Source organism: Lytechinus variegatus, chromosome 14, assembly GCF_018143015.1.
Source record: "Lytechinus variegatus isolate NC3 chromosome 14, Lvar_3.0, whole genome shotgun sequence".
NCBI lineage: Eukaryota > Metazoa > Echinodermata > Echinoidea > Temnopleuroida > Toxopneustidae > Lytechinus > Lytechinus variegatus.
Genome location: NC_054753.1, coordinates 26,684,360 through 26,697,981, shown reverse-complemented (window position 1 = coordinate 26,697,981; position 13,622 = coordinate 26,684,360). Strand labels below are relative to the sequence as shown.

General features: G+C 35.5%; 1 protein-coding gene across 1 annotated transcript in view; it reads right to left on the bottom strand.

Moving 5' to 3' along the window:
* The window catches only part of LOC121427208 (nephrocystin-4-like), a 64,666-nt gene extending 52,727 nt beyond the window's left edge, over nt 1-11,939 (bottom strand). Inside the window, exon 1 of the mRNA XM_041623486.1 lies at nt 11,451-11,939. Within this exon, the coding sequence (XP_041479420.1) occupies nt 11,451-11,600 (150 nt within the window). The 5' untranslated portion in view covers nt 11,601-11,939. The remainder of the gene's footprint in view (nt 1-11,450) is intronic.
* Between the last annotated feature and the right edge of the window lie 1,683 nt (nt 11,940-13,622).

The window sequence follows — 13,622 nt, the reverse complement described above, 5'->3', positions numbered from 1 at the left end:
GTCTTCCACATGGCGCAAGTGAGTTTGATTATCCTAGTACAGCAACAGTGTAGAAGAATGTTAATGCAAAGTTTCATTTGCCTCCAAATTATTTCTCAATTTTTATCATTTTTCAAATGGATGTTACACAGAAAGGTAGGTGGCATTTAAAAGAAAATTTCATTATTTGAAATGTATTACATACTGTGGTAGTCTTATATACACTGTATTACAAAAGTGAAATCATTTTGCCTTATTTTTCGGAACAAGAATACAAGAAAACGTTCTTTTCTGTCACAGATCTATGTCACATCATACATGTGCATGTAGAAAAATCACTTGTGTTTTATTGGCAACAATTAAAATTTCCAATTGGAAATTGGGACTGATATAATGTTTATAAACATTAGATAATTCTTATTCTATCCATAACCACTGATTAAAGTATGCTAAAACTTTGACTTGGAAAGTTCAATGTAAATTCAATTTGATAATAATAGTGACCAACCAGTGTAATAACACAGATTTTTTCAAATCAAAGATCTACATGTACTTTTGCAAATTTCATACTTTTCTGTTTCTGTCAGAAATCTTGTTGGTACCCCTTTTTAAAAGATGCAGAGAAGAACATGTAATCAACAAAATGAAAAAAAGAAAGAAAAGTCTCAATTTGCCACAAACTGTACAAACAAGGAGAAGAAACTCTAACATGTCAACCAAACAGATTTAGGATTTCTTCAAAGTCTGCAAGCAAGATTTAAAGCATACTGTCTGTACATTATTTGGCAATAAAAATAGAGCTGCATACATGTACATGCATCACATCTCTTAAGATGTAGAGATCTCTAGGGTTTTATAATGAGCTGTTTAAACAGAAAACATCAATGAATGATTCAAAATGAACCCATACAATCTTCAAAAACTTTTGATACTCCATCAGTCACCCTTTCTTCTGACAAATTTGACACCAACTGGGGTCACCCATGGCAGATATTTCCTCGTTCCAAAGAGCACACAAAGTAAAAAAAAATCCAGTTTAACAGTCCTTGGTCATCTAAAAAGAATCAAATTATCCAATGCACAATCAAAAAACCTCTCTGAACCTTATCCATGGCTACAGCACATGTACATGTACAATGTATGTACAAAACTTGAATTTGATGAGCAGAAATCAACAAATGAGAATGTACATGTAGTAAAAGAATCCAATATAGCAAATTCAATGTCATTCTTTCCAATCAAATTGATGCTTAAAATGAAAAGCAGATCACAAAAATGAAAAGAGATTAAAAAGGGACAAAGAAAAGTGAGCAAGTATGTGATTAATCTGCAACAGATCTATATTAGCACTTAGATCATCCATATCATAGTAAATTGGAAGTGAAAACCAATTATCCGATACCAATCAAACATTAGAAAAAATAGACTATAAAGTGATGCTGATTCCAACTCCAAAACTCTTTGCACTAGACATTCACAGATTCAAACTGGAATCTACATGCATTATAATGATAAGTGAAATGCTGAATATTTCTTCCCTGAGATCCCGGGCTTCCTATGTACACAGGGGATGCTTGAATATCAAGCAAATCAAACAAAATATTTTCAAGTTCAAACAGGCAGCAGCTCTAGCTAGATTGCATGGCGACAGCAAACATGCCTAAAACACACACAGCTGACTGCAAAGGAAGGAAATGACATCTTTAATGGTGGAAAATCATTGTCCAAATTTACAACCCTCAATTACATTTTGAATCAAAGTGTTTGGAAGGTGCAAAGAGCAGAGAGCACTGCCATTAATTTAGGAACTTTGAATAACTTAGGAACGTTAGATAATTTAGAAACTTTAAGGCATGTGTGTATGAGTTCTTGAAAATGTGCAATTATTGTATACATGTAGGCGCATACATTCATAATTCTGAAGGTTCAGATATTCCGAAGGTTTGTTATTCCGAAGGTTCGTTAGTCCGAAAACGAAGTGAGGTTCGTAATTCCGAAGGTTCGTTAATCCGAAAAAGAAATGAGATTCGTAATTCCAAAGGTTCGTTAGTCCGAAATTATTAACTAACCTTATTTCGTTTTCGGAGTAACGAAACTTCGGATCATCGAACCTTATTTCGTTCTTTGATTATCGAACCTTCGGAATAACGCCACAAATGTTTGGATTAACGAATATCGAGGTATAGGCAATTTACGTGTTTCAGATTTACGAACCTTCGGAATAAAGAACCTTCGGAATTATGAAGTGTAACCCATGTAGGAGCATAGAATTTCAAAAAATCATTTCATTCTTCATGTATCTGAGCCTGCTCTGACAGACTACATGTAGGTGGATGGGTTGCCCAAATAACAAAGCAATATTTTCAGAAATTCTTCAGTCTTAAAACTTTTAATTCAACTACACTACATACATGTATGTAGTACACTGGATCAGTGGAAAAGCAAATTATTTCAAATTTCAAAAGCATAAAACAAAGAATGCACTTCTGGTACGTAAAAATCAACTGTAGCTAGAAAAAAATGTTTAAAAAAGTAGGGAAAAAAGAAGTATTATACCACAATGATATAAAGATAACAATTTCAAGATTGTTCATATTACTGAAATATTTCAGTCCCCATTCAGTCTGTTTGTATATTCAGTACAGCAGGACTGCATATCATTTTAGATTTTTTTTCTTATGAGAGCCTGCAAAAAAATAAACACTGCAATCACTGATTGTAAAAACTGTAATTTAGATGTACACTGTACATGTAGAGAAAAGAAATCCTAATGCAAGATACATGTACTTCCAATCCATGGACTCATATTGAGTCTTACACACAATTTCATAAACAGACGACGTGAAATGAAACCTATAATGAAATACAAACCGAGACATCTCCAACAAACCACAAGATGAGCTTCAAAGTGAATAAAAAACAGAGATTTTCAATCACAAATCCTATCCTGAACATTGAAGGAATACAAACTTCGAAGGATCCACACACAGATCGAAATTGACACAAAAACTTAGCAAAAGTAATCAATCCAAGTCGCTTCCACCAGAAGATTGGTTCAAATTAACTGTCATGAAATAAACTCCGCCAAAAATGTTAACAAAATCTCTCCCAAGTACATAAAATATAGCGCTACACGTAGAGAGGAGGGAACACTTGCGTAGTCATAGCAAACTGAGACCGCATCTATGCAAATGGCGTCACATGCATGGGCACAGAGGTGAATAAAGAACACATTGAATGCAAGAAAACATCCTTGAACAACGAAGGCTAGAGAGATGCAACTTGACATCGGTCTTGTCCGCATTCTGAGGGGAGGCGAAGAAGCGCACAATTGCTTTTGTCATAATCAACAGAGTGACGGCGACATAGATGGTCTGTGGTTTGATTGCTTTCAGTCAGGCCAAAGCTCTTGCTTCAATTGATAGGGCGCCAGAGGGCTGGTAGAGTGGATGAATTAAGAATGATAAGCTATGTATTCCAAGGAGAGATCCATGCCTCAGTAACGAGAAGCTGGATTATCATATTGTTGTTTTATAAGAAACTGGGAGAACTTCTGTCATGCTGTATGTTTTACTTTTTATTTTTTATTTTTTGTAATGAATTGTATTTGTTTCATGTCCCATCTAGTGGATCCCCTGGCTACTGTAAAAAATGTCACATTTTTTATGAGTAAAATTTAGTGATTTCTACATGAAGTGTAAGTTAGGCAATTGCAACTTGAAAAATTAAAGACAGAAAATGCATGAGGTCAGATAATCTTTTTTACTTTTCTCATTTGGCACAGAAAAAACACATTACATACATACAGGTGGTTGGACGCATAATTCTCACAAATATTCAAATTCAAGGCAAAACGTTCATGTTTTTTTTACTTGTGTGAGCCTTATCTGTTATTTTTACATGTATACAGTATATTGCGATGTTTACATAAATTTGATATGTTCATCATGATTATAATGATAATGACAAAAGTGGATTTGTTGATACACAATAGACTGCAGAATAAATAAGGTAGAATTAGGCTAAAAAGTGTTGGATACTACTGTACATGTAAAGGTATGACACCATAGTTTGTTTTATAAAATACACTACGTTTTTAGTTACTGAATCAAACTGAGAATACATCAGAATCCAATATTTTTTATCATAAATTATGGGAACTGCATGTTGAAATATTATTAATGTGTGAAAGTGGGACATGAATAATAATTGTGACCAAGGGTAGTACGAACTGAACATTGTCTTTTCTCGATATTTTGTCTTTTCTCAGAGATGAAATCGGTATTCTGGTGGGCGTCATGAAATTTTGTCTCTTCTCTAGCACACTATAATAAGTGGTTTTAGTATAATTGTGCTTCATCCCAATTTACAAGCAAAAAATCCTTATCAGCTCCCTGTCTCCCTTTGTAATTAAGCGCATCAATATACGCGCAGTTGCGCGATGCAAGCTTCTGTATTGAGGATACATGTATGCCCCAAGTGCCGCCGGGCCTTCCTATTGGTTAGAATTGCTCCGACTCAGAACTAACTGTAATTTTGATTGGCTTGCCTTCAAAAAGAGAGGAGGCAACTTTATAATACAGAGAAATGACTGGGAAAAGACAATGTTCAGAATATCGATTTGTGACAATCACGTCACATCCTGGAGAGAAATGACAAAAATTTATTACAACTTATGACAGTGTTCCAGAATACCACCACAGCCCACAGGCCTCTATTGGTTAGGCCAAAGAAAACTGTTTGTAATTACATACATGTACTGACCAACCCTTCTTCTTTTTTTATACCCACAACCATACAATGTAGCACACCAAAATGTTACATTTTAAAGCTGAAGCACTCAAAGTAAAAATATGCATGTAGCCATAGAAGCCACAGTCTCTGTAGCTTCAAATATTTCATAAAATTGATTGTGTGTTCTTTGTAATTTTACTGTTCAGTTTACCAACATGTAATATATTCTGAACAACCAGCCCAAATTTTAGAAATATTGCATTCACGAATGTAACAAACATTTTTGTTTCCATATGAGTCAGATACATTGTAAAAGTGATTAGAAATATTCCTGTTGATATTGTTGATTCTTCTACTCTTGCAAGTTACTGTACACATACATGTACAAGAACCTGGCATAGTCTGGTCAAGAGATGGCAGCAAAGTAGAACATGAATCCCACTGAATAAGTGCAAACACATGTACTGCCTTTATGTATTCATGAGAGATCACAGAGGTTTCATCATGTTCATATGTACCTCCATGATAATAAAATCAACATTGTATCATCATACAAAGATGTTGATCTGTTTTACACAGCATTAAGTGAGATTTCACCCCAAAATGCTCAAAAGGAGCCCTGAATAATAAAAAAAGCCCTGGAAAATCCATACATGTACAATAATGTTTCAGATTCAGGCCTCAGGTTGTGAAAAGTACATGTAGCCATGTACGCCCCCCCCCCCAAATATATTAAGTATGTAGACAAAACAAAAAGAAATACCTTAACAATACATGTAGTGCATAATTTCTTTTCTTTTTTTGGGGGGGGCCTATGATAATGATATTTATATAGTGCATGTTTGCTTCATGTACAGTGTATGTCCAATGGCTCAACCTCATCATCATCATCACCTGGTACGGGATGAAGGCGCGAAAGGCTCGCGCCTTAGGCTCGACACTTGGGACCTTTCGCATTCATCACGGACGCTAGTATTAGGGTCCCCTAACACAAAAGTTAACGATTAATCATACACTTGATTTTTAAGATTGATTGTGCATTACAGTCAATAGAATCAAACGTAGAAAACTGCTCTACGATCAATGCTAAGCTTTGTGTTACAGGCCCTACAAATCTGCTTGTCGTGTGCAAAATCCCTTTCCGCGACACCCGTACCGCATACATGCATGTATATTACGACTGATGGCTGGAGATATTCAAAATGCAGAACCTAAAATAGATTTATGACATGGAGAAGAAAGTGGTTTTTCAAACAAATCGAGAACATTGAGTGAGGAAAAACTTACTGAATGAAGGCTTAAATATAGATCATTACAGTCCATCGAATCGATATTACATTTAATGTGGATTATTGGTGGATCACTGGCAATTGATTTCATGGATAAGATCAACCTCTCCAGCCGAACATTTCGCATGCGTTGATATGTACACATCATATGCGATACCTTTGAACTCGTTTCCTTTTGTTTCTTTTGTTTACTCCTTATACACAAACGATATGCCTCTCGCACACGATGTGAGGGGCATTATGTTTTACATTCCCCAGAAATGGGGATTAGATTCAAATTCCGGGGGACCACTTCCATTGATGAGTGGATACCAGGCACGACCATGGGGTTTCGAAAAGTACCCTAAACATGCTAAACAAGGGAAGCAATTCTTTTCCAGATTATGAAAATGCATTTCTTAACAAGTATTTGGCTTGTGAAACCCTACAAGTATTGAATATATATCCCTTATTTCAGCATTTTAAACATCGTTTTGACACCCTTATAACGTTACATAGGCCTATATACGTAACGTACCTGCCCACTCTGTCCCCTTTTACGGGTGGTCGCTACTGGTATCCACTAATCAATGGAAGTGGGCCCCCCCGGCGGACTCTCGAGCTCTAGGAGTCAAATGTGGCTTTGGAAAGTCGTCCTCAATCGGATAAATCGCTGTTACCATAGTAGCAACCAGAATTTTGCACACGAAACGCATATTGAATGTTTCCGTCGCAGATGCGAAACGAAAAAAAAATCTCATGTCACACAATTTGCATTGCAGGACTGAGTTTTACGACCATGATGACGGGCCCAAAAAGTCCCTTCCAAAGTCAACGACCGTTGTAAATAAGCGTCCGCGTCCTCAAACGAAAGGTCGGGACTAGCGGCGGTCCGACGGTCCCAGACCGGTAAAAATCACTGTCGGGCCGGTAGATTTTCAGAAATAGGAAGATTTACTGGTCCGACATGACCAGTAAAAAATATCATTGTCGGGCCAGTAATTTTTCCAAAAATAGCAAGATTTTAAGGGTCCGACATGACCAGTAATAAAAACCATTGTTGGGCCAATAACTTTTCCAGAAATGATCAAATTCACTGCAAACCATCCCCCCCCCCCCCGCTAAATTCTGTCATTCACACACAGAATACACACGGAATGAATCGCACGTAATTGCTACTAGAGCAGATACAGTTAGCCAGCCACACAACTCACGTGGTAAATTCTTTACTGACTGTGCGAAAGGAAGCTTGGCTATAAAACTCTGGCAGAAATCTCTCACAGAACTGTCAAAATTCAAAGTTCATACTCATGAAAGGCTCTTATAATGTCCATATTTCCTAAAAATTGGAGTAACTCTGTCATTTGTAAGCAGTAAAAGGATAAATTTTCACTTCTGTTTGGTTCAAACAGATCGGGTTTCGGGTGACATCGTCTGGATACAAGTTGGCCCCACATATGCATTTATGTGTGTGATGATACACTTGGTTTCTGACTTTCTTTCGTAGCTATTTAATAATTGAGCCAAAAAGAAATTGATAAATTATTTATGATGATAGTTTTAGCTTTCTTCCTCTGTTTTCTTCCTATCTTTCTTTCCTTCTTTCATTTTAATCTTTCTTTGTTTCTTCCCTAATTTTTTTGTTAATATCTTTCTTTTTTATTTTCCCTTTTTTCTTTAATTCGTTCTTTCATTCTTCCTATCCTTTTAAAAATATTTTTCTCTATATTATTTTTTTTCTCTCTCTCTCTTTCTTTCTTTCTTTTCTTTCTTTCTTTCTTCCTTTCATCCTTTCTTTCCTTCCTTCCTTCTTCCTTTCTTTTTTGATATTTTTCTTTCTTTAATTCTTGAGTCCATCCATCCTATATTCTTCTCTTCCTTTCTTTCCTTCCTTTTTACCCTTTTCTTTCCTTCATTCTTCGTTACTTTCTTTGTTTCTTTCTTCCTTCCACCCATCATTTATTTACCTTTTTTATTTCTTCTTTTCTCTGTCTCTGTCTTTTTTATTTCCTTTCATCTATTGTTTTACCTTTTCTTTTTTTATATTGCTTGCATATTTCCTTCCTTCCCTTCCTTCCTTTATTTATTTCTTTCCTTCTATCTATCTATCTATCTATCATTTTACCTTTCCTTTATTTCTTCCTTAATTCCTTTCTTCTTTCTTTCAATGCTTCCTTCCTCTCTTTCTTTTGTCCTTCTTTCCATCTCTCCTTTAACCCTTTCTTTTTTATTGCTTCTTCTTTCTTTCCTTTACTACTTTCTGGATTAATTTGTTCTTTCTTTCTGTATTGCTTGCTTCATTTCTTTCCTTCATTTGTTTTTTTCTTTTCTTTCTTTCTTTCTTCTCTCTTTCTCCCTTTCTTTCTTTCTTATTTTTGTTCTTCTTTATTCCTTCCTTCCCTTCCTTCTTTAGTTCTTTCTTTTTTCCTTCCTTCACATCTATCCTTTCTTTACCTTTTTTTTTGTTTCCTTCCTTTTTTATTCTTTCTTTCTTTTCCTCCCTTTCCTTCCCTCCTTCCTTTCTCTTATTTTTTTCTTTCTTTTCCTTCCTTCCTTTTTTTTCTTTCTTTCCTTCTTCGCTTCTGTCTTGCTTTCTTTTTGTCCTTCTTTTAATGTTTTATTTTTTGGGACCAGTAGATTTTAGGTTCGGACCAGTAAAAATTTGAAAAACTGGGTATCTACTGGTCCGACATGAATAGGTTGGACCAGTAGAAAAAATGGGTTAGTGTGGAGCCCTGCAAAGTTTAACTCCCAGTCGCTTATCATCGGATGGAAATACTGTAGTGCACATGCACATGTAGATCTACATGTACTGTAATCACACTTTTCTGCAACAGTGCCTATATAGTTATATTTGAAAAGTATTTATACAGTACATTAAAAAAGCTCGACTTTATTGACCTGTTTTTGGTATTAAATCCCCCCAAAAGTGCATGTCTAAAGTCTCAACTACTGTATGCAGATTATTGATGTTCATCAGTTTATGTGCCCTGAAATGGTTGTGATGTGGACGATTAAACAGTATTTTATTGGATTAATTTATTTAAAAAGAAAATATGTCTACATGTATGGACAACAGCCTTGGCCAATTTCACACACTTGTTCCTGCTGGCATGGCTCTAGCCTTGAGGACTTCGTGATGATATTTTGACATACATGTATATTCATCACGAAGCTTTGAAACCCTTCCCCACACAGGCTAAGCGAGATACATGTATAGACACAGATGAGTTTCCTAGGAAATCCATCTTTAAACCTACAAATCACATAAATTTCTTGCATTTTATTTATCCATAAATCTTCATATGCCTAATGTGTATGAAGGCGCCAAAAATATTGGTATAAATATGAAAAATGTGAGGATTCTTACCAGACCGATCTCATGTAGATCCCTCAATCCATTCATAAACACCGCAAATACAATAGACTTGACCCTAGCCTTGAACCGCTTCGTTATGACGTAGCTTCGATTAGACCAAAAGCTTCAGTCTCTGTATTTTGGTTGTTACGCAGAACTACATATACGTTGGCTCCATTCGCCAATACATAGACTGAATAGCTTGGAGGCCCGTACATACAGCCAACGTATTTAAGTGAACTAACGTTTTATACATGTATGTAGGTCGCGATTTAAAACTGTTTTTAAAGCAAAATTTACAGTTTCATGGGTTTCATTATCAGGGAAATATAAGTAATTGCGTACATGTACATGTTCCTTGGACCGGAGTTATTGACAAAAATCTTCTGGATGATCCAGAAACCTTTCATCTACATGTTAGACATTTTCACCTGAGTTGACGGTTTTTCTAGCAAGTTGCCATCTTGAATGACATCATTATAGTTAATGTTTCGATATATCGAATGTTGTCTGCTACCTGTGATCGTAGCGGTTTAGCTCGCATGTGGAGCAGATCGCATTATAATCAACATCGAAAGCAATATCGATATCACATTCCTAAATTGTTGATGCACTCTCCGTTCGTTTGTAATTTTGGCTGCTATTTTGGGAGTGATTCGGGCATCCAAGTCGCAAGAATACATCGGTAAAGTACCATTTTCATACCTTTTAATATATATCTTTGACATTTTTTCATTTATTAGAAATTATAAATTGATGTCTTGTAGTTGATAAATCCTTAAAGTGTAAATCTAATGTAAAAAAGCACATCGAAAACTGGACAGTCAATCGACAAAAGGGAGGGCGTGATAACACATGCAAGCTCACACTAACACTCTACCGTCGGTGAATGGGGATGATACATGTAGTAAAATGTCGGAAATTGTTGAATAAATCCCCAGAAACGACGGTTATTCCTGTCTAAGCTTCCATAAGCGATGTTACAAAAAGCCGTTTTGAATAACAAGTTTTAAAATGAAAATTATTATTTAACAAATGATACAATTTGAAACTTGATCATAATAATTATTGACATTATAAAGGCTTTAGGCATATGAAGGTATGCAGATAAATCAAATGCAACAAATTTATGTGATTTCTAGGTTGGATTTCCTTAGTTAGGCTACGGAAATCCATCCGTAGTTATAAATTATGTGTCTCGCTGAGCCTTTATGCCATATGGGGAAGGGTTTCAGGGCTTCGTGATTATGATGGGGTGTCCAAACTTCGCGCACTTTTCAAAAATATTCATCAGGCTTAATTTTGTCCACAAAGTATTGATAATTTATACAAAACCAATTCAAGAAATAGTTACCACATTGACGGCAAGATCGTAAACTATAAAATCATGGACGAAAATGTAAAGTAGGTCACGGGGTTTCGCCGGTATCGCGATCTCAAAATTCTATTCCGATCTGCAAATGCGGGCTGTGCTGGAAAACCGTACAGAAAAAGTGTGACCTAACTTCGCGCACCAAAGCTATTGTGGAGATTTAAACAAAGACTCAAGCTCAAAAAGTGAAATATTTATATCAGATTGATGGCAAAATGCTATGGAATCGGTTAGTACCACATTTAACTCACATTTTTATGATTTCTGCTTGTAAAATGGTGATATCGTATTATGCTTGTTGCTTTCTTCAAAACGGGCGCTAACGGTGACAAATTTGCCGATCTTTTGCCAATATTTTCATGAATACTGGACTAATCCTAAAGAAACTTTCAGCGAAGGGTAATTTTAGGTCGCTTTTCACATTGATGATGTCCGATTTTAAGGATATTGGCTAGTTTTGGAGATAATGACCGTCCGCGAAGTTTGGACACACGCACACAAAGTTTGGACTCACTGCCATACATGTAACTTACATGTAGGCCTATATATGTCAAAATATTAAAAAATATCATCTTAAAGTCCTCGAGTATTACTAACCTCGCATGTTGTGTGAGTGCGACAAGGATACAGCCAGCAGAGGTCACACACTTGAAAATTTTTGACTTTTTTAGGCCTAGGCCTACTGACTTTATTTTACGTACTGTCTTTAGTTTTGACTTTTGCCAACTCATTTTCTTACCAAATGAATTCCTTCCACAGCTTGAAGCTGAAGACAGTAGGGAACAGTTGGATTGGAGTCTATCTCATCTCTTCTTTCACCCGGTGGGTTAACATAGTTTGAATGCTTCAAATACAAATCTTTCCAATGCATCTTCATTGCACTTGCCATCTTGTAACGTTATCCAGCACTCGCTAGTTGGCCTCGGCCAGAACTGCGGGCGATTTCGAGTTGAGCTTTCGATACCGGTACTTCTTTGCCGCTGGAGAATCCGATCCGTCCACGGCGTCCCTTGCGACCGGAATAACGGTCCCTTTCAAACGTCAAATTTCATCAAAAACGAATACTCAAAACAGCAGATTTTTTAATTACAGATCACCCGCCACACTCAGATTACAAACATGTTGAATAATGTTCAAAGAAATCAGATTTTTCGGTTGTTTTACGCAGTCAAATTCAATATTTAGAATTAAACTAAAATAGCAGATCAAAATTCCGTGATGAACGTATTCACATGTTAGCTTTTTATTCAGCCGTAAATTATTATTATTATTGGTCAGAAAAGGGGGTGGGGTCCTTTAGTAAGATTCTGGCTGAATACTAAAGTAAATAATAGCTAGAACCTAAAAGGGCATGCATGGGGCCAGGACCCCTTATGAATTATCGCACCAAAACTATCCTAATATCACCAATAAAAAATAAAACACAATTGTAAAAGTTTTTTGTCAATTTTTTCCTTGTTCTCCTGACGGTGTGTGCGCTCTACAAATATACACTATTATTATTATTACTATTTTGGCTGATTTTTTTTTTGCTTGTCCAATTTTCCTTGAGAAAATTTGCCACCCCCCCCCCCTTGGGGAAAATCCCGGGTCCGCTCCTGCATGGTTTTACCATACCCAAATGATTTATAATCTTCATGATTTCAGGGGGTGACAATTTCTAAAAATAAAAAAAAATTAAAAAAACGGGGACCCCCTAATTAACCCACGCCACCACCCCCTTCCCTGTACACAAATATACCATTTCTTGATGCGGATGACCGTGAAAAAAGGCTTGTAAGGTAAGTTCACTTTTCCTACTAACAAAAATATTGATTTGAAAAGAAAGAGAAAAGTTCAAACACTGAAAAGGGATCATATCTCTGATTATAAACGAATTAAAAACACCCTTTAATTAAATAAACTTTCGTGAATATGGGAGGAGGCATACCATAGTATCTTTGAGGAAGCGGGGGATAATGAATTTGGTACAAAAATACAATTCAATTCAATTCAAAATTTATTCACAAACATGTTGGATTGTTCTCAAAATTATACAATGAAACACAAACAGAAACAAAATAATTTAAATGATATACATAATAATATTTGTTGGCAATTTAAATTTAGTTGCATTACTCATGATTCTTTCGCTTTTCTAATAGACATACATGTACATAATACATAATAGGCATATTTTTATACCTAATATGATACATAATAGAATATAGCCACTTTTTTACATAATAATATACATAATAAACATAATACAGTATGTGGAGTCTTAGGTCACATGACCTACTGAAATAATACATATTTACATCATAATGAATTAATACAAATTATAATTACAACAAAAATACAATAGGCCTGCCGTATTCTCTAGTGTCATATCGGGGGGGGGGGGCTTCAGAAAGTTCCTGATAATATCACAACTCCATCAACAATAATTATAAAACAGAAAAAACGGAAATAGAGACAATAATTCATAAAATTACCTTGAGACGTATTTTATTACGCAAAAGAGTTACTGCAATCAGTTTCGTTAATGAAACACTCAACTCAACAATTGATTTCATCCATTTTTAGGGGACTTTAAATCACATTAATTAACACAACAAAGTATAAATCAAATATGAATTTTGCTCGAAATTCGGAATGTTGTATCATCTCTCAATATAAAGATAATCTTAAAGTTTATTCAAAATCTTTCCTTTTCAAATACTAGTACATGTAAATCATTATTCCACGTTTTTTCGTAATTCTACATTGTGACCTGTGATGGCCTTTGATCATTTCATATGGCACCCTTCCCGATGAATCAATCATGATCCTTTTTTTTCTTATCTCACCATTAACCAGCTAGCAAAATGAGTTTTCATTGAACACATCTCAATTATTTAATCCATTTTTACTATTTTTATATAGTTCT